The sequence below is a fragment of the Penicillium oxalicum genome, chromosome VIII (assembly GCF_001723175.1).
Source record: "Penicillium oxalicum strain HP7-1 chromosome VIII, whole genome shotgun sequence".
Classification (NCBI taxonomy): Eukaryota; Fungi; Ascomycota; class Eurotiomycetes; order Eurotiales; family Aspergillaceae; genus Penicillium; species Penicillium oxalicum.
In genome coordinates, this window is record NC_064657.1 from 1262943 (window position 1) to 1290242 (window position 27300).

At 51.3% G+C, this 27300-nt stretch overlaps 8 protein-coding genes across 8 annotated transcripts; 5 read left to right on the top strand and 3 right to left on the bottom strand.

Moving 5' to 3' along the window:
• Positions 1 to 178: 178 nt before the first annotated feature.
• Positions 179 to 1285, top strand: POX_h09742 (uncharacterized protein; the record flags this gene model as incomplete). The annotated part of the gene is made up of 2 exons (XM_050118489.1): positions 179 to 888; positions 958 to 1285. The coding sequence occupies 2 exons, from the start codon at positions 179 to 181 to the stop codon at positions 1283 to 1285; spliced, it is 1038 nt and encodes a 345-aa protein (XP_049965276.1).
• Positions 1286 to 1830: 545 nt separating this feature from the next.
• On the top strand, positions 1831 to 5145 carry POX_h09743 (uncharacterized protein; the record flags this gene model as incomplete). The annotated part of the gene is made up of 5 exons (XM_050118490.1): positions 1831 to 2218; positions 2427 to 2616; positions 3998 to 4203; positions 4262 to 4576; positions 4655 to 5145. 5 exons carry the CDS (start codon positions 1831 to 1833, stop codon positions 5143 to 5145), a joined length of 1590 nt encoding a protein of 529 aa, XP_049965277.1.
• A 1479-nt stretch (positions 5146 to 6624) lies between these two features.
• Positions 6625 to 8551, top strand: POX_h09744 (uncharacterized protein; the record flags this gene model as incomplete). Its single annotated transcript, XM_050118491.1, has 4 exons — positions 6625 to 6840; positions 6905 to 6980; positions 7049 to 7359; positions 7421 to 8551. The coding sequence occupies 4 exons, from the start codon at positions 6625 to 6627 to the stop codon at positions 8549 to 8551; spliced, it is 1734 nt and encodes a 577-aa protein (XP_049965278.1).
• An 800-nt stretch (positions 8552 to 9351) lies between these two features.
• Positions 9352 to 12854, bottom strand: POX_h09745 (uncharacterized protein; the record flags this gene model as incomplete). The annotated part of the gene is made up of 3 exons (XM_050118492.1): positions 9352 to 11989; positions 12047 to 12489; positions 12546 to 12854. The coding sequence occupies 3 exons, from the start codon at positions 12852 to 12854 to the stop codon at positions 9352 to 9354; spliced, it is 3390 nt and encodes a 1129-aa protein (XP_049965279.1).
• Positions 12855 to 14848: 1994 nt separating this feature from the next.
• On the top strand, positions 14849 to 15713 carry POX_h09746 (uncharacterized protein; the record flags this gene model as incomplete). Its single annotated transcript, XM_050118493.1, has 2 exons — positions 14849 to 14908; positions 14967 to 15713. 2 exons carry the CDS (start codon positions 14849 to 14851, stop codon positions 15711 to 15713), a joined length of 807 nt encoding a protein of 268 aa, XP_049965280.1.
• A 1960-nt stretch (positions 15714 to 17673) lies between these two features.
• POX_h09747 (Myosin-1) lies at positions 17674 to 21953 on the top strand (the record flags this gene model as incomplete). Its single annotated transcript, XM_050118494.1, has 8 exons — positions 17674 to 17676; positions 17786 to 18019; positions 18109 to 18154; positions 18219 to 20399; positions 20454 to 20545; positions 20607 to 20854; positions 20911 to 21437; positions 21535 to 21953. 8 exons carry the CDS (start codon positions 17674 to 17676, stop codon positions 21951 to 21953), a joined length of 3750 nt encoding a protein of 1249 aa, XP_049965281.1.
• An 841-nt stretch (positions 21954 to 22794) lies between these two features.
• POX_h09748 (uncharacterized protein) lies at positions 22795 to 23489 on the bottom strand (the record flags this gene model as incomplete). The annotated part of the gene is made up of 2 exons (XM_050118495.1): positions 22795 to 22929; positions 23067 to 23489. 2 exons carry the CDS (start codon positions 23487 to 23489, stop codon positions 22795 to 22797), a joined length of 558 nt encoding a protein of 185 aa, XP_049965282.1.
• Positions 23490 to 24579: 1090 nt separating this feature from the next.
• POX_h09749 (uncharacterized protein) lies at positions 24580 to 27060 on the bottom strand (the record flags this gene model as incomplete). Its single annotated transcript, XM_050118496.1, has 2 exons — positions 24580 to 26021; positions 26082 to 27060. 2 exons carry the CDS (start codon positions 27058 to 27060, stop codon positions 24580 to 24582), a joined length of 2421 nt encoding a protein of 806 aa, XP_049965283.1.
• Between the last annotated feature and the right edge of the window lie 240 nt (positions 27061 to 27300).

Below are 27300 nucleotides of genomic sequence, written 5' to 3' on the forward strand. Positions count from 1 at the left end.
GTCCAGTTCTTAGACACAAATGACATCACTGACGCGTCGAGAACGGGTTTTGAAGCATCTGAAGAGAAAGCTCCAGCTCATTAAGTAATAGGTCACCTCATATCCTGTACAAGTATTAAGGTTGTCTCCGTCTGTGTTACGGAAATTGCTTGAGTTTTCCTTTCCTCATCTCTCCATCATGGCGGGGGCCCCAGCGTACTCGATGGTGGTTGATCCCCAACCCCAGATTGGCGCGCATCTATCGCGAAACTCACACTTCAAAATGACGGCAGGCGATGTTGGAATTCTCCGATCAACAATCCTGCCGTCCTTTGGCCTCTACTCGGGTTTATCGGCCGCGACCTATCTCGCCGCCCAGGCTACCGACCGTGCCGAGGGAAAAGACTGGCTCTGGCCATCGGCCCAAGTGCTCAATGCATGGTTGACGGCGGTTGGTCGACCGATGTATGAACATGGCCTCACATTCTCCGACGCCATCAATACTCTTACTTGGTCGGAAAAGTTGCTTCTAGGTGGTGTGACGATTTGGGGAACTCGGTTGTTTGCTCGCATTGCGAGCCGCTCGCTGGTCCGTGGAAAAGACGACTCCCGATATGACACACCAAAGAAGGACCCCGGATTCTGGAAAGGCGCTTTTTTCAAGATGTTCCTGCCCGAGGCCGCAGTTTTGAGTATCATTGCTCTGCCGTACACCGTTCCGTTCGTGGCGAGTCAAACGACTCTCACCCTGGGCGCTGATACACTGAATGCCATCCGCGCTCTGGGTGTGGGTCTTTTCAGCTCTGGCTTCGCACTCGAGGTCATGGCCGACTCTCAGCTTGAGCGTCACCGGCAGGAGCGCAGTGATCTGTGTCGCCATGGTGTTTGGAGCATTGTCCGCCATCCCAAGTAAGTTTTTCTTATAGTCAGCGAATTGGGAGGATGAGGCATCTTGCAGTGCTGACAATGCTCTTCTAGCTATTTGGGAGACTCATTGGTGCATCTGTCATTTGTGGTGATGAACATCACCAACAACTTCAATCCTCTGGTGCTTCTCGGACCTCTTACAAACTATCTCTTCCTTCGCTTTGTTGGTGGTGACAAGCAGACGGAGCAGAGCCAAGAGGAGCGGTATCGAGAGAAGGCCCCGGAAAAGTACGAGCAACTATGTGACTGGCGCAAGGAAAAGAACAGCTTCTGGCCTTCGCTTCGGGAAATCAAAAACCCTTGGGCTCTGGCAGTCATTGGGTGTGGTTTCCTCGGTGTTGGTTTAGAGAAGGTTCTGCGTCAGTCTGTGGCGGTTTGAGAGACAGGTCTCACATAGAAAGAGGGCGATGTCGATGGGCTTGGCCTTTTATTTAAACTTTACACTTTCGGCCTATTCTGGGACCAGAGTGGCTTCACACGTCGCATCCTTCAATGCGGTGGAATAGGCGCGTCTTCCGTCTCAGTTTGCCAGAGATAGAATGGCTGCAAAGGCGTCCGAGCACTATATATTATGGTAGAATGTCAGAATTTTGAACATCTTCAAGATCAATAGCGTGTTTACATTGTAGCCGCACATTGTCTCGTGATAGTTTACTAGAACTTCGAAGAATTTCGTGCGCTAGCCTGGAATTGGACAATCCTCTCTTCCAGACGCACCATCACCAGGCAACCCCATTTTTCGCCTTCCGTGAAGTGCGGAGAGCGCGGAGAACAAGAAAATCTACCACGTGAAAGAGTCTTATCACGGACAGTTCCGACACCTTGATTCTTCACCAGTCTGACGTGAAGCAGAACAAGAAGAACACCCCGTTATTCCGTATCGCTGGTCAATCTCTCGATCGCTCAGACTCCCTGACGAGCATCATGGCCTTTGAGCTTCAGGTTGCCGAGGCCGCCGACGGCCCCCGAATTGCTGACGTGTTCTTCGCCGCGTTTGCGGACGAGTTCGACCGAAAAATGCTCCCACCCAACCAGCCAGATGTCCGATCCTGGATGGAGAAGATGATTCTTGGCGAAGGGCCGGACACTGGAAAAGAAATTCTGCTAAAAGTGGTCGATCCGTCCAATCCAGAGGTGATCGCTGGCTTTGCCAGATGGGTGTTTCCTGTGCGTGAACCACACGCCGACGACGAGAAGCAAGACCAGAATTGGTCTGGTTGGCCCGAGGGCGCGGATCCGGAATTATGCGATACGTTCTTCTCGACGATGGAGAAACATCACAAGGAAGTGATGGGAGATCGACCGCACTACTGTACGTACCTGGCCCTTCTTATGTCTTGCAGATGCAAGGTCCAATCCGCTTTCCCCCGTCCCAGCCGTTTCCTTTTGGGAAAAGGGCCGCTATTCAAACGTTTTTGTTATATTCTTGAAGAGGGGGAAACGATTGCTGGATAAATATAGCAATGAATCTCATAGGTTGATCGTCGAAGAGATGGCTAATTGACCGACACGCGTGATAGATTTGGATATCCTTGGAGTGCATCCGTCTTATCAACGGCGCGGATTGGCCTCCAAGCTTTTGCACTGGGGTCTTAAGCGTGCTGATCAGGAAGGTGTGGAGACATACCTCGCTGCTTCTCCGGATGGAAAGCCAGTCTATGAGAGGAATGGATTCGAACTTGTCGACAAGTCCTTCTCGCCCTATCCTGGGTATGTGCAGGTCTGCATGGTTCGGCCCACGCAGTCGAAATAGATTTATCTGGAGGTTCAAGGCTGTTTTACATATTGATAAAATCTGTAAATTTTGCAGAGTAGTCTCAGAAACCATTCCTTCACTTCATGTCCATATTGATGAGATTGACCTTTGAATGATGACAAATTCCATATATTGAGCACGTTTCTCCGTTCTCTTCGTCTCGTGCAGGAGAACCTTTGCTCTCGAGTGGCAGTTAGCAATTGACTAGGCTCTACTACAAATCAAAACAAATTCAGTCTGACGCCAAAATAGTTAACATGATGCTGCAAGATTACTTATTGTGAGATTCCTCATTCTTTACGACTGGATGATGGGAGAAAGCGCTAATTCAACGAAAACATCGCATCCGATGACGCCATACACGACCGTTCCAAATCGACGGGTATGCGCTTAGCCGGCCAAGAGTTGCCCCGCCCATACTGCCATTCCAACTTAGGTTGAGTATACTCGACCGTTGATACTCAAATGATCTACTCAGATGATTTAACATTTGGGTATCACTCAGAGCTGGTTAGTTGCCAGAGGTGTCAGTGCTTCATCATACTCAGTCGTGGAGGTAAGAATTGGGAATCACAAGGGTCGGGATAGCGTCTATCCGTTCAACATGCCCAACAAGCGGATAAGCGATTTGCTTCCATTCGCCGCTGGCGGACATTTTGAGGGCCTTTTGGACACCTCGTGATCCAAGATTTTGGTCTCAGATTAATGTGATCCTAGAATGTAGCGAATGATGGTTAGAATGACCGAGCTGCGCATCACACTGTAGGGCAATACTAGGGAAGATGGTGGTAGTGGGCTGAGGTGACCATGGCGCCATGACGTCCTTCACAAAACACTCGATCCGATGAACGCCCCCAATAACACAAAGTAGATAGAACCGGCAGGCGCTTGAACTGAACCACAACCCCTCGAATGAGCAGCTGGAACTAATTGGTTTACTCGACCGACTCGGTTCCATACGTGTAACTACCAGTATATGGCTAGAACTGACTACCCAGCAGTTGTCATGATGGTGTGAAAGATCATCATTTTCAAAACAGGAAATAGAGACATGGTGACTCAACCTTAGACTTTTGCACTACTTCATAGCATGATAGGTATTTATTATTGTACGGCGAGAAGTACTTCACTTCCAGCTCAACTCAACTTTTTCTTTTCGCTGGTTTCCCCGCTTTATCCTCCATCATTCAACCCTGGGGCCGTCAACCTAGGATCAGAACATAGCATTATACTCGATCAATTTTGCACTGTCGCATTCTCGTCATGACTAAGATATTCATGTCAGTTCGGCCTGTCCCGGATTAATCGGATCCCTTTCAGCTCATTCTCATTTAGCACGGGCGCAACTGGATACATCGGCGGAGACGCCCTGGCCGTCATTCACAACGCGCATCCGGAATTTTCGTACGTGGCTTTGGTCCGCAGCACCGACAAGGCCGACCAGGTCAAGGCTCAGTTCCCCAATGTCCAGACAGTGATTGGCGACCTCGATAACTCGGCCCTCCTGGAACGGGAGAGTGCCGCAGCCGACATAGTTCTTCGTGAGTCTGGGGGCATTTCGCACCGTTTAAAGTAGGACTGACGACCGGTTCCACGCAGACACCGCAGACGCGTCTGACCACGAAGGCGCTGCAAAGGCAATCGCAACTGGCCTGGTGGCTGGCCACAACAAAGAGAACCCGGGATATTGGTTGCACACGGGTGGAACTGGAATTCTCACTTTCGAAGATAGCGACAAGGAGTCATTTGGAAACAAGAGTGACAAGATTTACGATGACTGGGACGGAGTTAAGGAGCTTCTCACTCTACCCGATCACGCCTTCCATCGCAATGTCGACAAGATTGTTCTCGAAGCCGCCGAGAAGCATGCCGATGTGCTCAAGGTAGCATTGATCTGCCCTCCTACTATTTACGGTACGGTGCTACCAGATTCCTTTGACAAATCATTCATCTGGCCCATTTAAGAATCTTTTTCTAACTGAAGTGATGCAGGACGAGGACGGGGACCCGGCTCAAAACGTGGGCGACAAGTCTACGAACTTGCCAACGTGACTCTACGACTACAAAAGGGCCCGATTATTGGAGGAGGTGATGCGATCTGGAACAACGTTCACGTTCACGATTTGAGCGACGTTTATGCATTGCTTGTAGATGCTGCAGCCGCCGGCCGCACCGACAAGGGACTCTGGGGTCCAGAAGCTTACTACCTGACCGAGAACGGGGAGCATCGCTGGGGAGACGTCGCACAGTCCGCTGCAGAGGCTGCTGCAAAACAAGGCTTCATCCCAGAAGCAAAGGCTGAGCCCATTGACCTTGAAAGTGCAAAGAAATATGCCGGATTTGAGTCACTCAGCTGGGGTATGAATTCACGAGGGCGCGCTCTTCGGGCACGCGAAATTCTCGGATGGAACCCCTCGAACCCTAGTTTGCTGGACGAACTACCGGAGATTGTTCGAAGCGAGTGGCAGCGATTGCAAAAGTGAGCTCATTCCGATGAGATGGGGACTTAATTGGCTGGGACATAACGCCACACGAGAATTTTAGGCGAGCGGCTGAGGACTTGCGTGAGCGCTTCCTCAGCTGAGGAGGGGCCACTATGTGGTAATGGGTGTGGTAATAGTCCAAGTGCGCATTTGACTCTTATGTTGGCAATCCTCAAGTCTTCATACTCAGGTTTTCGGAATGCAACACCTCGGTTTTCAAAGGAATCTCAAATTTAGCTGGCTTATGGCTTGCAGAGATCACAATGCCACCAAGTGAGGTAGTTTCCGCCAGTTGACTGACTAGTTTTTTTTTCTGAATGTCAGACTTGGGCTTGGAGTAATAAGAAAACCACCGTCTCCAGCTTCTCCATGCTCGCAGCTGGAAACAAAATACCCGTTGGAGAGAGAATTGATATTGTCGTATTGTTCGAGGGCTTTCCAATTATGCAAAAAAATATCTCGGATATTGAAATGCCAATTCCCGTTGAACTGGTACATAGTCATCCGGGTTCATTCGATCAGCCTAGACTGGGATGTAGATCTCGAGAAAATCCCCCATGGATAATTGATAACTTGTTGAACTCTCTCTTAGAGATGCCAAGCTAGATAAGCTTCTGTTTGGAACCAGCGAGGCTCGAATCTCACTTTGAACTTTGATGTTGGAAGCCTCGCAGGAGGTCTAACCACGCTATACCCCTATTAGTTCGGGTAAAACGAGGTGAGATCGTGTCATAGATCTAGAGAGAGGAGAAAAGTATCTCGCAGTGCATGCGATTTCACATACCTATACCAAAAAACAGAGGAAAAGGAATATATAAATTATCAAGAATTTGTGCTCGGCAACTGTATCCGGTGAGTCTCAAACGAGAGGCTGACACTATGTTTAAGAATGGACCAACTTTGCGCTCTGCGGTGGGATCGCAAGGCAGGACTTTGTCCCGAGAGCCGACTGCGTGGAAATACTTCAGACGGCGTCGGTGTGGAATCTGCCCGATTCTTGGCAATCGGGTCTCAACACTGAACGGACCGGTCAGCCTCAACCGATCATGGCGTTTGCAGGTGGGCGCAGAGTAAGAAAGTGCCATTTCAGCTGCACAGCACACCGACACTACTATCCTACTTATCGCTGGCAAGAGATGCCGAAGAAACGACCAAAGGGCGAATTCCTGCTCCGTGTCGGGGCAGCGGGCAGCTGAGCTGGGAAGTCTACCGAATTGATATTACCATCAAGCTGCATTAACTCGTAATTGATGCAAGACTGCCGCTTATAGAAGCCTGTACTTAATTTCAATTTTAGCATGGACCTGTTGGGATTTTTCAGGCTGTCATGATAAGAATCGGACAACCAACAACTCAAATCTGTGCATATTTCCTCCAGGACTGAAACATCTAGCTTTGTCCCGGTCCTCGTTTTTTCCTTATTTTGAAAGGAATTAGAGTTCTACTTTCTCACTTCTTGACAGTCTTCGTACTCAGACGATGGCTTCTCAGGATCCCTTCGTGGGTGGTCTACCAGGCCACCCTGCTACACGGACTATCAGCAACCCTGACTCCGTAATTTCGAGAGATCCAGATGAAGATACGCAAAGGCCCAAGTTTGCTTTGAGTCGGCGAGGGCAGTTGGCGTTCTTCACGCTTGCTGTCCTGACCTTGATGGCAGCACTCGATGGGACATCCCTCTCCGTTGCCCTTCCGGTGCGTTCTCTTGGAAGGAAAATACATCTACTCCCATTACAATCATCCACTTACAGAATGTCAGATCATCGCAGAAGCCCTTCATGGTACCGCTATTGAAGCCTTTTGGGCTGGCACCTCATTCCTACTATCTTCGACGGGTGAGTTTGAAGTTCAATCCCACCTAGTCTGTGATACTGAAACTGACAACTAACATCGTTCCGCTCAGTCTTTCAACCAAGCTTTGCTTCCTTGTCTAACATTTTTGGTCGTCGTCCTATGGTTCTGATTTCCATAATGTTCTTCTGCGTCGGCGCTATCATCGCAGCCGTGGGAAACAACTTCACATATATGCTCGTCGGCCGGACGATTCAAGGCGTCGGCGGTGGCGGCATCATTGCTCTAAGCGAAATCATTGTGACCGATTTGGTGCCTTTGCGACACCGAGGTCATTATTTCGGCATTATCAGCGCCATGTGGAGTATTGGCTCGGTGACGGGTCCTATTCTCGGAGGAGGCTTTGCAGAGAAGGTGTCCTGGGTGAGAATTGATTTCACAAGGTCTCTGATTCGTAATCAAACTGACATTTCTTCCCCTTTAGCGCTGGATCTTTTATATCAATCTACCATTTGTGGGAGTCGGTGTTGTCTTTGTGATTCTCTTCCTGAACTTGAGGATTGTTCCCTCCTCCTTTTCAGAAAAGCTCCGTCGTATCGACTATATTGGGACTTTCCTTTTTGTCAGCAGTATTTCGTCCTTCTTGATTCCACTGACCTGGGGTGGTGTCTCATATCCGTGGTCTTCATGGCATACCCTGGTGCCATTGATTGTCGGAGCTGCTGGGTTACTCGTCTTCGCCTTCTACGAAACCCGCTATGCCAAAGACCCTATCGTTCCTCCTATGATCTTCCGAAACCGCACTGCAACAGTCTCCTTCATGGGAAGTATCTTACAGGGTCTCATCCTTTGGTGCACACTCTACTATCTCCCGCTCTACTACGAAGCAGTGAAGGAATACAGCCCGATTGTTTCAGGAATCGCTCTTTTCCCTGAAACTTTCACCGTGGCTCCGAGCGCAGTGGTTGCAGGCGTTTTAATCACCGTCACTGGCCATTATCGATGGGCGATCTGGCTCGGCTGGGCAATCTCGACAATTGGCCTGGGCCTGATGTGCATCATCAAATCCTCCACCAGTATTCCAGGGTGGATTCTCCTCAACGTGGTTCCCGGCCTTGGACTCGGCCTCCTCTTCCCCTCGCTAGGATACGCCGTACAGGCATCAGCAGCGCCCGAGAATCTCGCCATTGCCGTCGCAATGTTCAGCTTCTTCCGCGCCCTGGGCCAGGCAATAGGCGTGGCTGTGGGAGGAGTCGTCTTCCAAAACCGCATGCGACAGAACCTGCTAAGATACCCTAACTTTGCTCCCATGGCAGACCAGTATAGTCAGGATGCAGCGGGCCTGGTTCAAATCATCAAGGCAATGGCAGATGGTGCCGACAAGTCCGACCTCAAAGACGCTTACACAGACAGTTTACGCATTGTGTGGGCTGTATGCTGTGGCGTGTCTCTAGTCGCTCTCTTGCTGAGTCTCTTCACCAAGTCCTATAATTTGGATCAGGTCCTCGATTCGAGTCAGACGCTGCAAGAAGAAAACGCAAAGATCCCTCGCGAGAAAGACATTGAAATGTCAATTGACGAATTTAATCGACAGCACACTCCCTGGTCTTACTGAAAAGATTGAAAGTCAAGCCTTTTTCATGCACAGATCACTTGCTCGCTCAGTCTTCGTCCAGCTTACTCGACTCCCGATTATGTACTTTGCTGTTGGTTTACTGTCCCGGGTGGGACATCTAGTGTTTCTTAAACGTTTCATGATCATTGTCCTCAGTATGAATAGAGTTCTTTACCCGCATTCCTGTCTGTCTTTCTCTTTTTGTAAAATGCGTTTTGATAAATTCATTAAAGGCCCAACTCTCACTACTCTGGGGTTCTTTCTGTACAGTTGGTGTGTTTTCTCCTAAATGAATGTTAGCAACATTTGGCACGAGTCTGGAACCCGATTTCCAGATGCTCACCAGGTCAAATAGCCTTTTCGCGCCCAACCAGATTTCTTGTGAGTAACAATTTGCACATGTGTGAAGCAAATTACGTGTGAAATCCGTCTACCTATTCTTTTCCCCCAAACCCATCGGCCTACTACGGGTCTCGTGAGTCAGGATGAGACGATGGTGAACACGAGCGTGATCCGCGCAAGTGCAGAGCAAGACAAACTAAAATGTGTACCCAAATTCGAAGGAAACATTTAAATTATTCAATTCACTGGGGCTCAAACACTAAAGCTATGGGGCCATCAAATAGGCATGCAAAAAGACAAAAAGAAAACAGCCAGCGCTTCTGACGAAGAATCTTCGATAACGCCACAGATGCACAAGAATTGTCTTAACAAACGCGAGACCGCGTAAGGAAAGACAGCGCAAATCATAAAGTCGTGAGGTGAACAACATCCTAAATAATAAAATCCGAACTCAAATATCACTCACGGCCCAGCCCTCTCAACCGCTCCTTCAGAGCCTCCATTTCCCTGTCAAGACTCGGGCCAGCTCGCTTGTCAGGCCGCTCAATCTCGGAATCCTTCAGCATGACCGACCGATAGACTCCATCTCCATCAGGTGCACCAACGGTCACCCACACGAACTTGGTGCCGTTGCTACCCCCTGGTGACCGGTCTTGGGTGCCTCGCCAGAGCATCTCGGTCGACACCAATTCTTGCCCAGATGCGGAAGTCGAAGGTGGACGGCCACCGAGTCGCCCAAACGTGATCCAATCCTTGAGGACGTCCCGGATGAAGTTGATCTTTTCCAAGAAGGAATTCGCTTCCAGGATGTCCCGAATGCGATCTTCGACAGAATTGAGAGATTCGCCATTGGCAATACTCAAGAAAGTAGCTGCTTCATCAGAGGCGACGGCGCGAGTATCGAAGCCCGACGGATGCATCTTCCCTTTGGCAGTGAAATAGCGTGCTGCAGAGGGTGAGAGATGGTAGAAATCAATCCATGGAGAAGAGCTGCGGGTGCGGCCCGGTGCAATCACAAGCTTAGTGTGATCAGGGAAGTTGAATTGGAAAGCGCCATCACCAAAGCCCCATATTCCAACATTTCCAAGCCGCTGATAAAATTTGATGAACTGGCCACTGCTATGTGCGGGCAATTCATCACCAAGGCCTTCATCACCATGGCGACCCAATGACCCGATCATGTATTTGCCAAACTGATCCACCAGTTTGACTCGCTTGACCTTTTCAAGATCCGAGCGTTCGGTCTCCGAGCCAGATGTGCCACGAATCCTCATGACTTTGGAAGTCCTCGCGTCAAAGAGGCACGTATCAATCATCGCTCGCCGAATGCCACGGCAGCCCAGTAAGCTGTCGTCACGATTCTCGTAAAATTCAATCGGTGGCCCGGACCGAGGGACAAGCTGATCTGCCTCCGAATATGGGATGCCTTTCTCCTCTGGAGTGTCGACGCTGCGTGCCTTGCGGCGAATATGTCGCTCCCCGTTTCGAATAACCACACTCGTCGCGGGTCGGCCGTTCTCCCCCTTGAACACGCATCCGACACTACCATCATCCAGCACATATCCAATGCCATACCGATTCGTGTAGTCTACCCACTTGATGACATATGCATGAGGTTGTTTCCTGGAGCCAACTCGACGTCGCGTGGGACCTTGATGAACAAGGTTTGTCAACATGACACGCAGGTTGTTGTTTACATCAGACAATGATGTGCTTGGCAGGTCGTGACAAAGGTCATCATGGTGGAAAAGCGGACTCAGGCCCAGGCTGGAGCGAGCCTTCTGTGACTTGCTATCGGCACGAGCGAGACTGTCCGCCTGACTCAGTGATTTTGTGGTTTGACCGAAGGAAAGGGCAGATCCTGTTGAGCTGGGGTTGGGCTGCTCAACTCTCCCCGCAGCCAGCCTCAAGTCAGCACGCGACGCGGATCGCAGAGAGGCCTGTCGAGTCACGGTGCGACTTTGTTCAACAACTGCCGGGATCCTACTCTCGTGCGTATGCGTCGAAGATTGCATTTCTTGGTTGGCGGCTTCGAGTCGACGGGATTGCGATCTTGTCTTGCCTATGGTAAGGCCCGAGGGCATGCTTGTGGATTTGGCGAGCGAAGGAGCGATGATGTCTCGGGTGGTTGGGGCGTTGGATGCGGACACCATTCTTCGGGCACGAATCGGCCGCTCTGAGAGCCCACCGGGTGGCACATTTGCACTCACAGCGGCCGCATGATCAGGCTCGACTGGCTCCCGAGTAGGTCTTGCGGTGGATTCTGCAAATTCAGCCACAATGGGCGCCCTGCGCAATGAGGACATTCCCGGACGAGCCTGTTGTCGTAGGGTTGCAGCATGATTCTGACCTTCCATGCGTCGCTGCTGAGCAGCCGCCAGCGCCACGTTTGTCCGGCTGGATGTGATTGCTTTTGCGCGAACGGAAACACTCCGTGCTGACATTGTGCTCTCGTCTAATCCGCGATCCTCAGTGCGTAATGTTCTTCGAGAGCTTTCCATGTGGCACCAGTCCCCTTCGATTTCGTGAGGCCATCGATAGACAAAGTCCATGGGTAACGGCACGTCAGGTCTGAGACCTCTCGCATCTTCCGTCTCACACTCCGAGTAAGCCGACTTTGAACAGTTCCGACCAACTGATTTACGAGCCGTTCCGTCTGGCTTTCTTCCCACACCACATAAAGAATAAAATGCCGCCTTGCACGAGTGGTAACGTTGGCTGGGGTCGTCCACTTGTTGGATATAGGCGCGAAGCTTCTCGTCAAAGTCGAGTCCGTATCCGTTGACCATACAATCACCGCGGGGAGCTTGATCCTTGAGCCAAATCGGTTTGTTAAAACGACATGCCGGGTCTAGTTGGCGGGGAATGCACCCATCGTACATGCTGAAGAAAGGATGCTCAACAATGTCGTCCGGATCTGGGCGCTCTTCGTCCACCAAATTCAAGCATGCGCTAACCAGGTCCTTAGCTTCCTCGGGGATATGATTCGTGTTCTCTGATTCTTTGGGCCACACATATGTCAAGCTCCGGACCTTTTTATAGATTTCTTCCTGAGTCTTCGATTGGAATGGTGGATAGCCGGTAAGCATCGCAAAACTATACCACTCTAGTTAGGCCTTCCTGTACGTGAAACTTTTCATTTAATCCACTCACCATATGACACCCAGTGACCAGATATCGACTTTCTGAGTGTGGCCGCCTTTGCTTTTATCAAGAACTTCAGGTGCAATGTAATTGGGTGTTCCGCACAGCGTGTTTCGTCTTTTCGCATCCTTATCCGAGAGAATCATTGCCGCTAGACCAAAGTCTCCAATCTTGATGTTCATATTGCGATCCAGGAACAAATTCCCCATTTTTAAATCTCGATGCGCCACGAAGCGTTTATGGAGGTATTTGACGCCAGCGCAGAGTTGTATCATGAAGCGACGGACTTCTGGTAAGCTGAGACAACGTCGCTTTCGGACCATATCCATGACCGATCCATTTGGGCATAGTTCGAGGACAACGTATGTGCTTTGGTGGAAGGCGAAGGCGCGGTAGAATTGAACGATGAAAGGGTGACGCATTTTTGAGTGAATTTGGAGCTCTGTGCGAAACTGTTCAAGGTTAGCGCAAGTGCTCCGACTCTTCGACCAGGATAGTCTAGCTGTACCTTCTCTTCCATCTTCTTTTGGGGCATCTGAGACTTGACAACTTTCATTGCAAAGACGCGACCGTTTCGTGCTAATGTTCCCTCGTAGCACACGGCAAATCCACCTTTCCCAAGAAACCCTCCGATTATGTATTCTTCTCCATCTTCTTCTGGCTCTGTCACCCTCGATGGCGGTGGATCGGCATGGTTCTTGGACGTAGAAGAAGACTTTTGCGTCACAGCAACAGCACGCTTGTCGGCCATCTTGTGATCCGGTAAACCCTTTGGCTTGATTGGCTGGTTGGTCGATCGAGGTGAGAGGGCATCCATCTTGGATCATGTGACAAAGAGAGAATTGCTTCGGGTCCTAGGCTGGTTCGTCTGTCGCAACGGGTCTCGGGAAAAATTATCGAAATGAGGTGATCAAATGGATATCAAGCGAATAAGCATTGGAGCAAAAGATGGGGTATTGAGTTGCTGTTTGCTGTTTCCGCAACTGTTTGAGGATATTAGTATTGGTCTCGAGTTTTTGAAATCCGCCCGATTCGCAGCCACACGACCAGGCCTCCCCTCAATTAAGGGTACGACGGTCAAAATCTTACCAGAATGCAAGACGCTAAAAAGAACACTCAAAGACAATACTAATTCCTAGAAAAAAAACGCGGGGCGGTAAGAGATTGACAGTGACTAAAAGCGGAGAAGCGGATGAAGCCCAAGTGAAGAACTCGGATCACAATAGATTTCCCGATTCGGAAAACAATAAACATGGAAACGCGTCACGTGATCATTCAGCAACCCCGTCTCTATGCGGGCGGTAAATGGATATAGATCGCGTTTTGCCTCGATTTCAATTGATGATTTAAGTAGGTATTTGATCCAGCAGTAACAGCAGATCCAGGAAATTATCTCTGGTTTATCATTTCAAGTAACTGCCATGGTTGATTCATTGATTGGGTAAGAAGGACTGAACATACCATATCCCATCTCGGGGGAGTCCTTTATTCAATAACATGGTTGATGGGAAGTTATGGGAATGCCAGGGAGGGCTGGCTTGAGATGACAAGCATGATTATTGCAGCCAGTCAGATTATCTTGTATGAATCTAGTTTCCCACTCTCAGGTGATGTCCTCCTAACAGCTTCTCACTGTATCTTGGGTCTTTGCGGGGCCACTTTAGAGACTCGTGGGCACATGAGGGAATTAATTCCAAGACTTGAGACGGCCTCCAACATGGTTATTCAAGCATCCATTCCATCTTAAGGGCTTTACAGCCCAGGCACTATCGTTTATCTTCGGAACCCTCATCAATGGTGACTACCTATATCTTTTGAAGCACGGAAACACCTTCCAATTCAGTAGAAGCAGCTAAGGTTGGCTTCTTCTTAAGAAGTTGACAAGACATGAGATGCTTAACACGTGGAGCCCGGAAAAAACGAGCTTTTTGGGGAGACCAGCTGTCTCCTCCGACGCAGTGGTCAATACTTGAGTTGAACCGGAAGCTTTGAACTTGAGACATCTACCATCAAAGTACTAGCTGGTCCAGGAAGTGTCAAGAATCGAGCTAAAATTTCCAGCGTAAGGTTTACAGTGCCTAGAATGGTCGGGTAAAATATGTATATCCGTGCACGCCACAATCCACAACGCATATCTTCGTCCCTGTTCTGATTAACAATGGGCACTTTTGAGGAATATCAAAGTTAGTATAAATCAGATGAAAATCAGCCAGTCCATAAGCTCCCAGCTGGCATCCGGTTGGACACTCAATCCTGGATCTGATCCTTCTGGTGGCCTTGTGAGTTGAAAATACGGTAGAATTCGAGAATTCGCAGGATTTCCACGACCATCCATGGCCACAGTTGTCAGGCACGAAGGTAATCACACGTGACACACAGTGCAGGAATAGGATTAGAGCCCGAGTGATTTGCTGTTCTGAAAGAAAGCAGGCCGAAGCCCAGTGTTTTCAAATGATTCTTAAGATTATTCACTTCGCTGGCACCTTGAATGGAATTATTGAAACAAATGTTATCTTCATAGTGTAGAGGGAGTACATAACCAAGTACTCCTCTCTGGTACTATACTGTCCAAACACCAGGTCCTCCCCAGGCGGAAATGTGCTGACTCATTCCTCCAGAATCTCAACGTGATTGGACGAATCGTAGACACGGGCTCAGCATCGGAGTTTAAAGTCGGTCTTGTCGGGTTTGCGCGTCGGTGGGGCTTTTGTGAGAGCCCCGTGGCTGATCGCCGTCACGGGCAACCGGGCCATTGAGTCAAAGGCTTCCAAGTTGCACTCCCAAGCTGTGCTAGCCTTGTCCTCAAACGTCATGTCGCTAACACTGAAATTGTCTTCGCTTGCAATTCGCACTCTCTCCAAGCCCATCGCGGTGAGCATACAGTCTGTTCCTCCCCCTCCTCCTGAGCGGCCGACTTACGTCTTTACAGAATCAAATTAAGGCCCAAGCTCGCGAGCATGAGCGCTTCCGCAAAGTCTGTGTCTCAATGGCACAGGCCCTCCATCGATTCGATATGCGCCTGCGGTTAGGCAATATACGCGACACCAGTGCGGTTCGCAAACAAGCACAGGCAGAAGCCGAAGCTAAGAAACACATCCCCACAGCTCCGACAGTGAAAACCGAGGCTGCCACCAAGGCCGAGGAGGAGGCTCAAGCCAAAGCCAAAGCTGCCGCCGAAGAAGCTGCGAAGCCACATCATTATCGAATTCGACCGCTGTCCGAATCCAAAGCCATCGAGTCGGGCGCCAATTTCATCAGTGAATCCTTCCTCTTCCTCGTCGCGGGTGGACTGATCGTGTTTGAGTCATGGCGCTCGCGTCGCAAGGAGAGCACTCGCAGAGAAGGCGTGGAAGATCGATTGGCCGAGCTGGAACAATCGGAAAAGACGGCCAGGGAGGCTCTTGTTGCGTTGGAGAAAGAGCTGCTGTCCCTGAAGATGAAGCACGGTGGTTCAAAGGGAACCCACCACATCTTACCTCGCGAAGTTTGGGAAGTCGTTCCTGAAGTAGAGGAACCCGAAGCGCCAGCGACGTGGTGGACGCGTATGGCATCTCTGATCCCCTTTGGCAAAGGGAGCACGATCGCAAACTCATCGACAGAGTCTCAACAAACACAGCCTACGGCCGAAAAGCCATCCGCACCCGTTCAGGTGGTAGCCAGCAGCGGGAAATCATAGAAATCCCCTCGCGCCTTGTGCTGGCCACTAAGGGGGATGTTGCCCACTCTTCTGATTACCACATCTCCAATGATTCGCCTCTCTCGGTTTTTGACTTTGCATCTGTTTTCAGCGTGAATACCCTCCGCTCAGCACATCTCTTTCCCTTGGCATTTAAAGACAGGTCTTATGTTCCAGTTTGTATAATTCTGTATTAATTCTTTCAATGGACTGATCATCATGAAGTCTCCTCTTGTGGATTCATGCCTTTGGAGGCCTGTCCTCAACTCTGTACTATTCAATAACCTTAGCCGGATCGGCGACGAGACATACAAGCCGAGCGGGACGAGCTTCATATCGGTGATAATCCCTTGCCTGATACAGCAACCCGTGTCTTCTTCTCCCATATGTCTCATTAGACAGAAAAAGCTTACCCCGATCTGCGGAAAATCCGTGTTACTGGGAGCACAGGAGGCCAGTCGCACCCAAGCCCTCTTAGCCTGTCTTTCATACGGATTGGCTCAGCCCTACGCCGCAACAATAAATTGGACAAGTATCTTTTTCCCTGCCAGGTGTCACTCTGACGCCTGTCTTCTCTTGGACCAAGACCAGTTCAGCGGATGTGCTGCTACGGTGGAGCTTGGAGGGACATGGTGTGGAGACCGCAACCTCCAGCTGAGAGGCTTCTACAACGTGGAGAGCTCGAGGACATTTTACGGCCCGCGAGTCAGTATAGAAGTCTCGAGCTAGGCTTTGGGCACTGGAAGTTTATAGTTTAGGACGGAAGATGCATAAATTGTATCTGCTCTTGGCGGTTTGGTGCTTCATGCTCCGCAACCATCCAAAGTTGAGCCTGCGGTTTCTTCTACGTCTCTGCGAGAGGACCCTGCTTAGAGCCCTGGTTCGTCGGGCCTTCTGGAACCCGTCGATCATTACCCCAACTCGATAACGACATGCCTGATTGAACGTGATTACTGACAGCCGTCCGGCATACTTGCGAAATCCAGGAGTGATCACTAACTTTATCGGAGAATCCAATGGGCTCTCGTACAGACAGGAAATAACCCCGGCCAGTCAAGATGGACACTAGACCACATAGCCATTCTCAATCCACTCCGACCTGCGAAACCAAATCTTGTACTTATCATAATTGAATGCACGTAGTTAGGATCATTATTCTCTCTCCACTCCAACAGCATCGGATGGCAAGCGCATAAATTGATTATATACTCCCAGACAAACACGTGCGTATATGGATGTCGTGCTGTTAGACGCCAGTACCTGTGAAATCTGCGTGTGACGGTCCATACAATCACATCCGAGAGGATTTATGGCCCTGGAGATTGAAATCAGAGAGCCTCAATCATCTCATGCCTTGAAACGGGAAAGACCGAGTCATGTCAGGCTTCAATCCTCCGCTAGTGCCGTTGCCAATGTCCATGCCCAATGACGTCGGTGCATATCAAGAACCCTCGAATCCTTGCATGAGCCACACTGACGCTCGTGGCTGTCTATACCAAAGGGGGGGGGGGGGGGGGTTTCACCTTGTCATTAATAGAGAAAAGTATCTGGAATCCACACTCTTACGCGTCGACATCATTACGGTCCTGAATCTGGTGCACTCCATGGGTTGACCGAAGGTTGATAGACCAGTAACGATCATTTGTTCCCGTCGAGGCAGCAAGATTCATGCATCGTCTTTGGCCAGCGGAGAATTCCAGTGTGGCGCAGTTCCAGCGGGAGGTGCGGGTTCCCGGGCTGTTTGGTTGGGTTTGTCTCGTCGTACGTAAGTCCGCCCGCATGCCGCCCCCAGCTCCAGGCCGCTTCGCTGAGGCCCTACACTTGATCCTCCATCATACTCTTTCTCGCGAACAATCCTCGCTGCCCCAGAGATACCGCGCATCTGGGTACCCTGAATCTCATCTCATTGATTGATCAGAATCATTCCTGATACCCAAAAGCCGGGGAGCTCGACACGAACATGGTGAGTGGCTTGTATCTCGACTCCCCTCCTCACCCCCCTCTTCAATTGTCGCAAGGCCAGCCTTCTCGCACGATCCAGGCTAACCCCGCAATTTCTCGCGCTCATACAGGGTCAGTCACGAAGGCCAGTAGGCGGCGAAAAGAAAAGTCGCTTCGGCCGCAACAAGGCTGTCGCAGACGTTGGTGATGGGCGCCAGACGGGCAAGTCGCAAGTCAAGAAGGCCACCTTTGAAAGCTCCAAGAAGAAGGAAATCGGCGTTTCCGACCTCACGTTATTGAGCAAGATCTCCAACGAAGCCATCAACGACAATCTGAAACTGCGGTTCGAGCACGATGAGATCTATGTAAGGAGGCCGCCGGCGCAACGGCTACACTGCGGGGCAGGAGCCCTGTGCATTGCACACTGAAATGAGGCTGACAAGAATCCTACCAGACCTACATTGGCCATGTGCTGGTCTCTGTCAATCCGTTCCGCGACTGTAAGTATACACCGATTCGTCTGCCCACGTAAAAGCCCGCTGACATACGCTCTTCGGACCACAGTGGGAATCTACACCGATAAAGTCCTCGACTCCTATCGCGGCAAGAACCGGCTCGAGGTCCCTCCGCACGTCTTTGGAGTTGCCGAGTCAGCATACTACAACATGAAGTCATACAAAGACAACCAGTGTGTGATCATTTCGGGAGAGTCGGGTGCGGGAAAGACAGAAGCCGCCAAGCGCATCATGCAATACATTGCTAGTGTCTCGGGCGGGAGCGACTCCTCGATTCAGCAGACCAAGGACATGGTGTTGGCCACAAACCCGCTCCTCGAGTCCTTTGGCAATGCAAAGACATTGCGCAACAACAATTCCTCGCGATTCGGCAAGTACTTGGAGCTGGAATTCAATGCTAATGGCGAGCCGGTTGGTGCCAACATCACAAATTACCTCCTCGAGAAGTCTCGCGTCGTTGGCCAGATCACCAACGAGCGAAACTTCCACATCTTCTACAAATTCACCAAGGCTGCACCGCAAAAATATCGCGACAATTTTGGTGTGCAACAACCACAGACCTACCTGTACACCAGCCGTTCCAAGTGCTATGACGTGCCGGGTGTCGACGATGTTGCGGAATTCAAGGATACGCTTGATGCGATGCGCATGATCGGAATGACGGAACCAGAGCAGGACAATGTTTTCCGGATGCTTGCGGCGATTCTGTGGATCGGAAATGTCCAGTTCGCTGAGGATGACTCCGGCAATGCGTCAATCACGGACCAATCGGTGGTGGACTTTGTAGCATATCTGCTCGAGGTCGATTCAGCTCAGGTGAACAAAGCGCTGACGCTTCGTCTCATGGAGACTGCGCGTGGTGGTCGCCGAGGTTCAATTTATGAGGTTCCTTTGAACACGGTGCAGGCTTCCGCTGTGCGGGATGCGTTGGCCAAGGCCATTTATTTCAACCTTTTCGACTGGATCGTCGGGCGCGTCAACCAGTCTTTGACTGCGCGGGGAGCTGTGGCCAATTCGATTGGTATCCTGGATATCTACGGATTTGAGATCTTTGAAAAGAACTCTTTTGAGCAGCTTTGCATTAATTATGTCAACGAGAAGCTTCAGCAGATTTTCATCCAGTTGACGCTCAAGGCCGAGCAAGATGAATATGCCCGTGAACAGATCAAGTGGACGCCGATCAAGTACTTCGACAACAAGGTGGTTTGCTCTTTGATCGAAGACAAGAGACCTCCCGGTGTGTTCGCGGCGTTGAACGATGCCTGTGCGACTGCCCATGCCGATTCAGGTGCGGCTGATAACACCTTCGTGGGGAGACTGAACTTCCTAGCGCAGAACCCCAATTTCGAGGCGCGTCAGGGCCAATTCATCATTAAGCACTACGCCGGTGATGTGAGCTACGCCGTTGAGGGCATGACCGACAAGAACAAGGATCAGCTGTTGAAGGATTTGCTGAACCTGGCGGGGTCAAGCAGCAACGAGTTTGTGCACACGCTCTTCCCGAACCAGGTGAACCAAGATGATAAACGTCGTCCCCCCACCGCGGGTGACAAGATCAAGGCGTCCGCGAACGACCTTGTCACGACTCTCATGAAAGCCCAGCCGTCTTATATTCGTACGATCAAGCCCAATGACAACAAAGCGCCTCGGGAGTACAACGAAGGCAATGTACTTCATCAAATCAAGTACCTGGGTCTGCAGGAGAACGTGCGCATTCGCCGTGCTGGTTTTGCATACCGTCAGACCTTTGACAAATTCGTTGAGCGGTTCTACCTCCTGTCGCCCAAGACCTCCTATGCCGGTGATTACACGTGGACAGGTGATTCCGAGTCCGGTGCCAAGCAAATTCTCCGTGATACCAGTATTCCAGCGGAAGAATACCAGATGGGTATTACCAAGGTCTTCGTCAAGACTCCCGAAACGCTCTTCGCGTTGGAGGCTATGCGTGATCGATACTGGCACAACATGGCCATTCGTATCCAGCGTGCTTGGCGAAACTACCTCCGCTACCGCATCGAATGCGCGATCCGCATTCAGCGTTTCTGGCGGCGGACAACGGGTGGTCTTGAGCTGCTCAAGGTGCGCGATCAGGGCCACCAGGTCTTGCAGAACCGCAAGGAGCGCCGCCGAATGAGTTTGCTTGGGTCGCGTCGCTTCCTTGGGGACTATCTCGGGGTGGGCAACAAGGGTGGTCCTGGTGAAATGATTCGCAATGGCGCCAACATCAGTAGTAAGTTCTAGACCCAAGTTCGGAAATGACACTTGACTCACCGCATCATTGCAGGTTCGGAGGATATCTTGTTCTCCTGCCGTGGTGAATTACTCGTCTCGAAGTTTGGACGATCCAGCAAGCCTGTGCCTCGCATCATTGTTCTTGTACGTCTCCTCCTTTTCACCTCATGAAGCCCGGGTCGAAGCCCACTGACAACCGGTCCAGACCAACCGCAACGTGTACATCGTTTCTCAGAGCATTGTCAATAACCAGCTAGTGATTGCTTCGGAGCGAACGATTGCTCTTGGGGCGATCAAGAGCGTCAGCACATCCAACCTGAAGGATGACTGGTTCTCTTTGGTGATCGGAGCTCAAGAACCCGACCCTCTTCTGAACTGCGTGTTCAAAACCGAATTCTTCACCCATCTTTCCAATGCTCTTCGAGGGTCTTTGAACCTCAAGATTGGCGACAGGTAAGACCATCGTCCTAGTGTGTTTGCAGAAACCATGAATCTCACATTCCCGATAGCATCGAGTACAACAAAAAGCCCGGGAAGCTGGCTTACGTCAAGGCTGTCAAGGACCCAGCGGCGGGTGCTGTTGACAGCTACAAGAGCAGCACTATCCACACTAGTGCCGGAGAGCCGCCAAGCTCCGTATCCAAACCTACTCCGCGAGCAAAGCAGGTTGCCGCGCGACCCGTCACAAAGGGCAAACTGCTTCGACCAGGCGGCCCTGGCGGCGGGCCTTCGAAGCTCTCCGCTGCCGCCCGGAAGCCTCCCCCTGCGGCACAGCCCATGCCCCAGGCGAGCCAGCCCGCCGCTCAACCTCGAATTGTGCCTCAGCCCGTGGCGGCCGTGTCCGCCGCGGCGGCGCACTCGCGCAACACGTCGACCAGCTCCGCCAGAGCTCCTCCTCCGCCGCCCCCCTCTGCACCTCCTGCCGCCTCCAAGAAGCCCACTGCCAAGGTGTTGTACGACTTTAGCAGCGATCGTGACAATGAGTTGAACATTCGAGCTGGTGAAATTGTTCAAATTGTTTCCAAGGAAGGGAACGGTACGTCCCGCCCGTTTTCTTTTCTTTTTCTGTTCTTTTTTGGGAACCACCTGGCACCCTTTGCACCTGGAAATGAAGCTAATCTTTCTCTTTACAGGATGGTGGCTCTGCATGAACATGACCACGTCCACCCAAGGTTGGACACCCGAGGCCTATCTCGAGGAGCAGGTTGCGCCCACGCCCAAGCCCGCCCCTCCTCCTCCCCCACCAGCAGCCCCTCGGGCTACCCCAAGCCCCGTCGCGAATGGCACGGGGGCTGTTGCTGCAGCCAAATCCAAGCCTGCCCCGCCCGCCCCGCCTATGAAGCGGCCTAACATGGCCGGTCGTAAGCCGGCTCCTCCTCCCGCCCCGCGCGATAGTGTCCTGAGCATGAACTCGGGTGATTCCTCGGGCGCTAGTGGCCGGGGCACTCCCAACAGTACCTCAAACGCCAGTCTCGCAGGCGGCTTGGCCGAGGCATTGCGTGCGCGCCAAAGTGCCATGCAAGGGAAGCACGATGACGATGATGACTGGTAGATCTGTGTATACCCTCTGACTTGGCGCAGAGGAGCTCTGTGGTCTCAGAAGCCGAGTTGATCCTTCTTTTTCATGGACCCTTCTTCATTCTGGTCGGTCGTAGGCGCTAGATCGGTCTTTACGTTTCTGCGCTTAGCGTTGGACCCTTTTTTGTTTCTTTTCTCCTTTTTTTTTCGTGGTCTTCGTCCCCTTTTTGCCCTCTATCGCGGCTTCATCTTCCCCTTGCCGAGGATTCTATTTGTGCTTCTACTATCATTCTATTTCCATTACCCCCTCCTGCTATTTGTTGCCTATTTGATTCCTACCCTGTCTTGTAAAAGTTGCGTGTAGGAGAGGATGATTCTCGACATTTTATACCGATGCCGTCGGTGATTGTGTATGATCGTACCATTATCCAGCTTCTGTCTGTATATTTAGCAGTTGTAGGATTGAGGTTCTGTTTCCCCCAAGATTATTGCCCTGGTGACATCACTAGTGCATCGGAATTTACAGTTTCACCTTGACCTAGCGTTCATTCCTCTTGAATAAGTCATTCCATCTAACCGACTTCATTTAGAAGTTCCATCCAAATTATTGAGGTGATCTCTGTCAAACCAGGGCCCCATACACTCGTGCACGTTCAAATATAGCCAAATACAAGATAAATTCCACGACACCAGGGCTGAAACTCGGCGCTATCTTGTGATTTGAGGAATCAATAAAGCGAAAAGGAGTCCAAATTATTTGTTTCCTTTGTAGGAAAAGAAAACGAATTGTCCAAAATGCCCCCAAGGGGAGTGTATACATGATAACCTCCACGATCCTGAAAAATGAATTCATCGTGCCCCTTGTTTACACGACTTTACAAGAACTTGCTGGCCAAGCTCAACAGTCCACCGGGACCTCCAGTTCCACCGATACCACCACCCTGACTCTTCAAGTACATCTTGAGAGCCATCTCGGCGGCACTGTTGACAGCAGACTGCTTGTCACCCTCCTAAGAAAAAGGAAAAAGAAGCGAAACCGGAATGTTTAGCCAGATTGCACTTGGATCTCAGAGTCCAGGACTGAAGGGATTGGAGGGGAGAGGGAAAAGGGAGGAGAAGAAGAAGAAGATCGGGAGATACAACTCACCATCTGAGCACCATTCGACTGCTTCTGGTCCCACAACTGACCAGCCTGAGCCATAGCCAAACCAATCAGCTTGTTCTTATCCATACCACCATCGTTACTTCCGCCCGAGGTGAACATCTTCAGTGCTTGCATCGCGGCGCCGGCGCCCACTGTTGACGAATCATGACGGCTGCCGCGGTCGTCCTGGTCATTGTACATGGCATTGTGCGCGCGCATGGCGTGGTCCTCATCGACTTCGACCTGCGAGGGGTCCGAGAGCTGAGACTTGCGGTCACTCAGGAAGGAGAGAGCTGAGCTGAAGAGGGAGCGGTCCTGGTCGGCGTGCTGCTCGGCGTGGGAGGCGGCGCTGCTGAAGTCGTCGTCACCCGACCATTGCTGGCGGCCCTGGTGGCGGGTGTCGTTGTAGTAGTCGTTGGAAGCCATGACTGTAGGATATGAATGGAGAGCTCGAGGGGGGAGGGATATGGAGTAAGTCGATGTGTGTGGAGAGTGTATGGAAGAGAGAAAAGGGGTGGGAGAGAGAGAGAGTGAGAGGAGCGGCGGATTGGAAGAAGTCGAGCTTCAAGGCGGGGGCAACCTGATGCCAATAGATGAAGGCGGGGTTATTTGCGTGTTCGCTGCGATCGGATCGAGTGGCGGGATTTGCTCAAGTGGAGAAGTTGGAGGGGCTCGATCGTGCCGAGAGCTGCAGCTGAAGGAGACGCATGACGTGTGGCAGTGCACGCCTCATCCTCAAGGGGACCCATCCAGGGTCAAGAAAAATGGACCTCAGGCTCAGGGAGGTACTTACATCCAGATTCCTGTGAGGACCAGACGAAAAGTTCGTAATACTCAGCAGTCCCTCTTGACAGGTACCGGTAGAACAACCCCGGATCCAGCATATTGGGTCCGTGTGATCCACATGCTGTTCCTGTGACTGGACTTTGAAAAACACAAACGACCGAAGCGCCTTCGGCTACCTCGAGACATGAAATGAGTATCAAGCTGTTGGTGAACAGGATATACTTCCGAGAAGGGACAAGGTCTACTATCAACCATGTTTGGATGAACTGTCGACGCGGAAAGGCCTGCCATGCTTGATCGAAACGAATCAGGTGACTCAAATCAGCTACAGAGATATTGGAGGGCGACCATTGCTCGGAGAGATGATCTAGAAAAATCTCGGATTGACTGGTGAGAAGATGACTTGTGCAAACTGGCTCCTGCCGATGAGATGACCAGCAACCTCGAGAACATGAGTGGAGTGGGGACGGAAGGGTAAAAAGTGGAAAAAAAAGACAGAGGAGGGAAGAAGACATAGACAAAGATAAACGGGGTATCAAATGCGCGCCAAACGAGGTGGCAAAGATGCCAAAGCATGATAGACAAAGATAAAAGCAGTATTTCCACCAGTTCGCATGTGCAGGAAAAAAGAAAAAGAAAAAGGGTCCATGGAAGAGATAAGGCAGGAAGAGACAGAACCCGGCAAAGGAGAGAGTGGTTATGGTAAAGAGCCGACCGGCATCGAGTCCCCTCACAGGATAAAGGAGTCGTACTCTTCATCGGCCATGGTCCGCAAAAAGCGCAAATCTCTCTGCCGAGGACCGGCCACGCATCGTTCATCCCCGTCCAGCTCTGCCTCTGACAACCATTCATTCGGAAGGTCGGCCAGGCCAAACGACTGACCCCAGTTTCGTCGTTCATATTGCATGAACCCGCCAAAGTGCGGGTCCGTGTTGGCAACCCAGATAGCACTGCCGTCAGGGGAGTAATCGGCACCACCGATCTCCCCAAAGAAATCATGAACCTGTCGCGACTGAAACATCTGGGCATCAATGATGGAAATGCGATCCGCAGGTTCCGCGCAGAGGAGCGTTCGAGGGCCACCGCCGACCGGAGAAAAGCGGAGGGACCGATAACCAGCGACGTCGGAATCGATCGTTTCCAGCGCACGCCAGGTGCGCGCGTCCCAGATGATCACGGTCTTGTCCTGGTTGCTGGTGGCAATGTGTCGCATGTCCGGGGACCAAGCGCAAGCGAATCCAAAGTCACGATGGCCTCGAAGGGGATGCACGGGCCGCCCCGTGTCAGCCTCAATGATCCACGCGTCTGGCGAGTCCCCAATGACCACGCGGAGACGACTGTCTGGCGAGGTGGCAGTGCAATTAATGGGACGAGACAACTCCTGGTCAGACAGAAATACGTTGGTTTCGCAGTCTAGCACCCGGAGATGGCGATCATTCGAGGCAAACACACAGATGGGCTCGCGTCCGGAACGATTGCGGATGACATCGACGTGGTTGGTGATACCGTCGTTGAAGTCAGGCGTCACAAGCCCCTTTGCCCCCGACCCCTCACCGGTGTCCCCATGAAGCGCATACTCGCCGCAAAATCCGCCCGCAACCGTCAGCCCAAACGCAGATTTCATGCTAGACACCTTGACCGGGTTGAGGAAGCCCAATTCGGGCAAAGGGCGACTGAGATCAATCAGGCAAGAAATGCTATGAAACTCCGGCGACCAAGAGTATATCTTTGATCGACTGGCGAACTGAACTGTGTGAGATGCAGGCACCGACAATAGGTTGCGTAGCTGGAAATGTTCGACGGTGGCCTTGTGTTCCGTGTACATCGACTTTTCTTGAAAGAACAGCTCTTCCCGTGGAAGCCGTTCGGCTAGGTCATTGTGAGAATAATCAAGATTATGGTACGATGTGTACCATCGATCGCGGAGGTCTCGAGCATCAGAGCGTTTCACCTTGAGGGTCTCAGCCCATGGTACTTGTTGCAAATCAAACACCTGGCCTGTGAAACCAGGAGGTCGATGGATCTCAAGAGGTTGCTGCCAATCCATCATTCGTGAAAGAGGACGAAGCTGAGCAGGAATTCTATTCTCGGAATGGAATCCATGAGGTATAATATTGGACTGGACCATCCATCGCTGAATGAATTCGTCTATGGTCAAATTGCGCTCAAATGCTGTGAGATGAGTTAGTTCAGTTCGTCACTGGTGACTTTGACTGGGGTTGGGAGCAATACTGGTGGTATGCACGAAAGAGGCGGGGTGCCAGTCGGTTTCATCTTCTGGTGGATTATCCAAAGGATCGATGCCTGCGGTCGCGAACTCGGGAGCTGGGACAGGAATCTGAGGGGGGTCGGATATGGTCGATTCATAGGTGATCGCTTGATAGAAGTCGTCCAAGTTCACGTCATGCCACGTACTCTCGCGCTGCGAGTACCCCGCGACGTTACGGTAAAAGTAGTCTTCTTCATCAGGGTAGAACCTGAGGAAATCCTTCAACTCGTCGTCGGGAATGGTCAACGGCGATGGATTATCCTCTGCTAGACTGGAATCGTAGTCCATCACCATATCCTCATGACATGTAGTGCCATTGTTGGCGACTGTAGCAATACTGCTCCATCTTGTTGTCTGCCCAAGCAGATTTTGCACAATCCGATCCATCTCGACATCATCCCCGTCAGACATCGAGCTGAGTGATCCTTGATCCATTTCCATTGGCGGCGAATCTGGACCATGTAGTCTTGAGCGAGCGCCTTCAAATGAGGAGATATGCCGAAGCGAGTTCATTTCCACAAGCCGTGCATCCGGTTGCAAGATACTTGAGGGGACGGCCGCAGTCACAGCGTTGACAACCTGGTTCTCAGTTATAGTAAACGAACCTCCTTCGTTGGTTGTAGAAGGATGATGCACAACGGCTGCCAGGGCTGTGAAGTGACGGTTTTCTTCCGTCGCCATTTCACCCATTGTATATTGGTGGCCCAAGTGAAAGGCCACACGATCAGCCTCCGGAGTCAAGGCCGACGTACCACCGGCAAAGGTGGTGGCTGAGCGACCGCTGAGAGTGTTCGAGGAATCGGTGTTCACACGCGACAAGGGTGGCACACCAGGCGGATCGCACAATCCATCATTAGCTATCTCTGCCGGTGCGGAAAAATCATCTGCACGGGACGGGTCTTCGAACAGCGGCGAGGGTTCAACAATGCCGTCACCGCGCATCGCCTGTCATAAATGGGCCAAGTCGGATTCGACAACCAAGTGGGGGAAATCGAAGCGGATATGCACTTTCTGACAAGATATTGGCCCCAGAGGAAAATGTGGAGGGTGGGTGAAGCCCGGGTGAAGAAAAGAGAATCAATGCTCTCTGAGGGCGGGGGCACCCCACTGATAAAGGGGAGAAAGAGGAAGAGGAGGAGGAGGAGGAGGGGGGGGAGCCCAAATGCTCTCTTCGGACCTCAG